Source organism: Musa acuminata, unplaced genomic scaffold, assembly GCF_036884655.1.
Source record: "Musa acuminata AAA Group cultivar baxijiao unplaced genomic scaffold, Cavendish_Baxijiao_AAA HiC_scaffold_987, whole genome shotgun sequence".
NCBI lineage: Eukaryota > Viridiplantae > Streptophyta > Magnoliopsida > Zingiberales > Musaceae > Musa > Musa acuminata.
In genome coordinates, this window is record NW_027021205.1 from 22,501 (window position 1) to 25,261 (window position 2,761).

General features: G+C 38.1%; 1 protein-coding gene across 1 annotated transcript; it reads left to right on the plus strand.

Moving 5' to 3' along the window:
- Positions 1-1,020: 1,020 nt before the first annotated feature.
- Positions 1,021-2,754, plus strand: LOC135665347 (DNA-directed RNA polymerase subunit beta''-like; the record flags this gene model as incomplete). The annotated part of the gene is made up of 1 exon (XM_065177187.1): positions 1,021-2,754. A coding segment is annotated over exon 1 (1,734 nt), but the record flags the coding sequence as incomplete, so codon positions are not given.
- Positions 2,755-2,761: the final 7 nt, after the last annotated feature.

The following is a 2,761-nucleotide window of genomic DNA, read 5'->3' on the forward strand; positions in this document are numbered from 1 at the left end:
ATTCGTGGTCTAATCAGACAACATGTTGCTTCTAACATAGGAATTGCTAAAAGTAAAATTCGGGAAAAAGAACCCATTGTATGGGAAATACTTCAAGAAGTTATGCGGGGGCATCCTGTATTATTGAATAGAGCACCCACCCTGCACAGATTAGGCATACAGGCGTTCCAACCCTTTTTAGTGGAGGGACGCGCTATTTGTTTACATCCATTAGTTTGTAAGGGTTTCAATGCAGACTTTGATGGGGATCAAATGGCTGTTCATGTACCTTTATCTTTGGAAGCTCAAGCGGAGGCTCGTTTACTTATGTTTTCTCATATGAATCTCTTGTCTCCAGCTATTGGGGATCCTATTTCCGTACCAACTCAAGATATGCTTATCGGACTCTATTTATTAACGATCGGGAATCGTCGAGGTATTTGTGCAAATAGGTATAATCCATATAGATATAGTTGCGGAAACTACCAAAATAAAAAGGTTGACAATAAAAAAAATGACTATAGGTATACGGAAAAGAAAGAACCCTATTTTTCTAGTTCCTATGATGCACTTGGAGCTTATCAACAGAAACGAATTAGTTTAGATAGTCCTTTGTGGCTCCGATGGAGACTAGATCAACGTGTCATTGGCTCAAGAGAAGTTCCCATCGAAGTTCAATATGAATCTTTGGGTACTTATCATGAGATTTATGGGCACTATCTAATAGAAGGAAGTGTAACAAAGGAAATCCGTTGTATATACATTCGAACTACTCTTGGTCATATTTCTTTTTATCGGGAAATAGAAGAAGCCATACAGGGGTTTTGTCGAGCCTACTCATACGCTATCTAAACTAAGAAATCAGATTAGGCGATGTTCGTGCCCATGGGAATTCGGGTCTCCCCAATTTCACTGGTATCATAATTTCTGAATTTCTGCGTGAATCAAGATTGAGATTGAGGAAAGGAAGTTTTCGAATCACTAACTCAGGTCCATTGTCGAATCCTACTTAGCAGAATAAATATAAGAGGTACTGTACTTATGGCAGAACGGGCCGATCTGGTCTTTCACAATAAAGTGATAAATGGAACTGTTATGAAACGACTTATTAGCAGGTTAATAGATCATTTCGGAATGGCATATACATCACATATCTTGGATCAAGTAAAGACTTTGGGTTTCCAACAAGCCACTGCTACATCTATTTCATTAGGAATTGATGATCTTTTAACAATCCCTTCTAAGGGATGGTTAGTCCAAGACGCTGAACAACAAAGTTTTATTTTGGATAAACACCATCATTATGGGAATGTACACGCGGTAGAAAAATTACGTCAATCCATTGAGATATGGTATGCTACAAGTGAATATTTGAGACAAGAAATGAATCCTAATTTTCGGATGACTGATCCTTCTAATCCAGTATATCTAATGTCCTTTTCGGGAGCTAGGGGAAATGCATCTCAGATACACCAATTAGTAGGTATGAGAGGATTAATGTCGGATCCCCAAGGACAAATGATTGATTTACCCATTCAAAGCAATTTACGTGAAGGACTTTCTTTGACAGAATATATAATTTCCTGTTATGGAGCCCGCAAAGGAGTTGTAGATACTGCTGTACGAACATCAGATGCTGGATACCTCACACGTAGACTTGTTGAAGTAGTTCAACATATTATTGTACGTAGAACAGATTGTGGCACTATCCGAGGTATTTCCGTGAGTCCTCGAAATGGGATGACGGAAAAAATTTTTGTCCAAACACTAATTGGTCGTGTATTAGCGGACGATATATATATCGGTCTACGATGCCTTGCCACTCGAAATCAAGATATTGGGATTGGACTTGTCAATCGATTCATAACCTTTCGAGCACAACCAATATATATTCGAACCCCCTTTACTTGCAGGAGTACATCTTGGATCTGCCAATTATGTTATGGTCGGAGTCCTACTCATGGCGACCTGGTCGAATTGGGAGAAGCTGTAGGTATTATTGCGGGTCAATCAATTGGGGAACCAGGAACTCAACTAACATTAAGAACTTTTCATACCGGTGGAGTATTCACAGGCGGTACTGCCGAGCATGTACGAGCTCCTTCTAATGGAAAAATAAAATTCAATGAGGATTTGGTTCATCCCACACGTACCCGTCATGGGCATCCTGCTTTTCTATGTTCTATAGACTTGTATGTAACTATTGAGAGTCGGGATATTCTACATAATGTAAATATTCCACCAAAAAGTTTTATTTTAGTTCAAAATAATCAATATGTAGAATCAGAACAAGTGATTGCTGAGATTCGTGCTGGAACGTCCACTTTTCATTTTAAAGAGAAGGTACGAAAACATATTTATTCTGAATCAGAGGGAGAAATGCACTGGAGTACCGATGTCCACCATGCACCTGAATATACATATGGTAATGTTCATCTATTATCAAAAACGAGTCATTTATGGATATTAGCGGGAGGTCCGTGCAGATCCAGTATAGTGTCTTTTTCGCTCCACAAGGATCAAGATCAAATGAATGTTTATTCTTTTTCTGTCGAAGAAAGATATATCTCTGACCTATCAATGACTAATGGTCGAATAAGACATAAATTGTTGGATACTTCTGGTAAAAAAGATAAGAAAATTATTGACTATTCAATAAGACCTGATCAAACGATGTCTAATGGTCATTTGAATTTCATATATCCTTCTATTATCCAAGGGAATTCTTATTTCTTGGCGAAAAAGCGAAGAAATAGATTCATCATCCCATTACAATACAAAA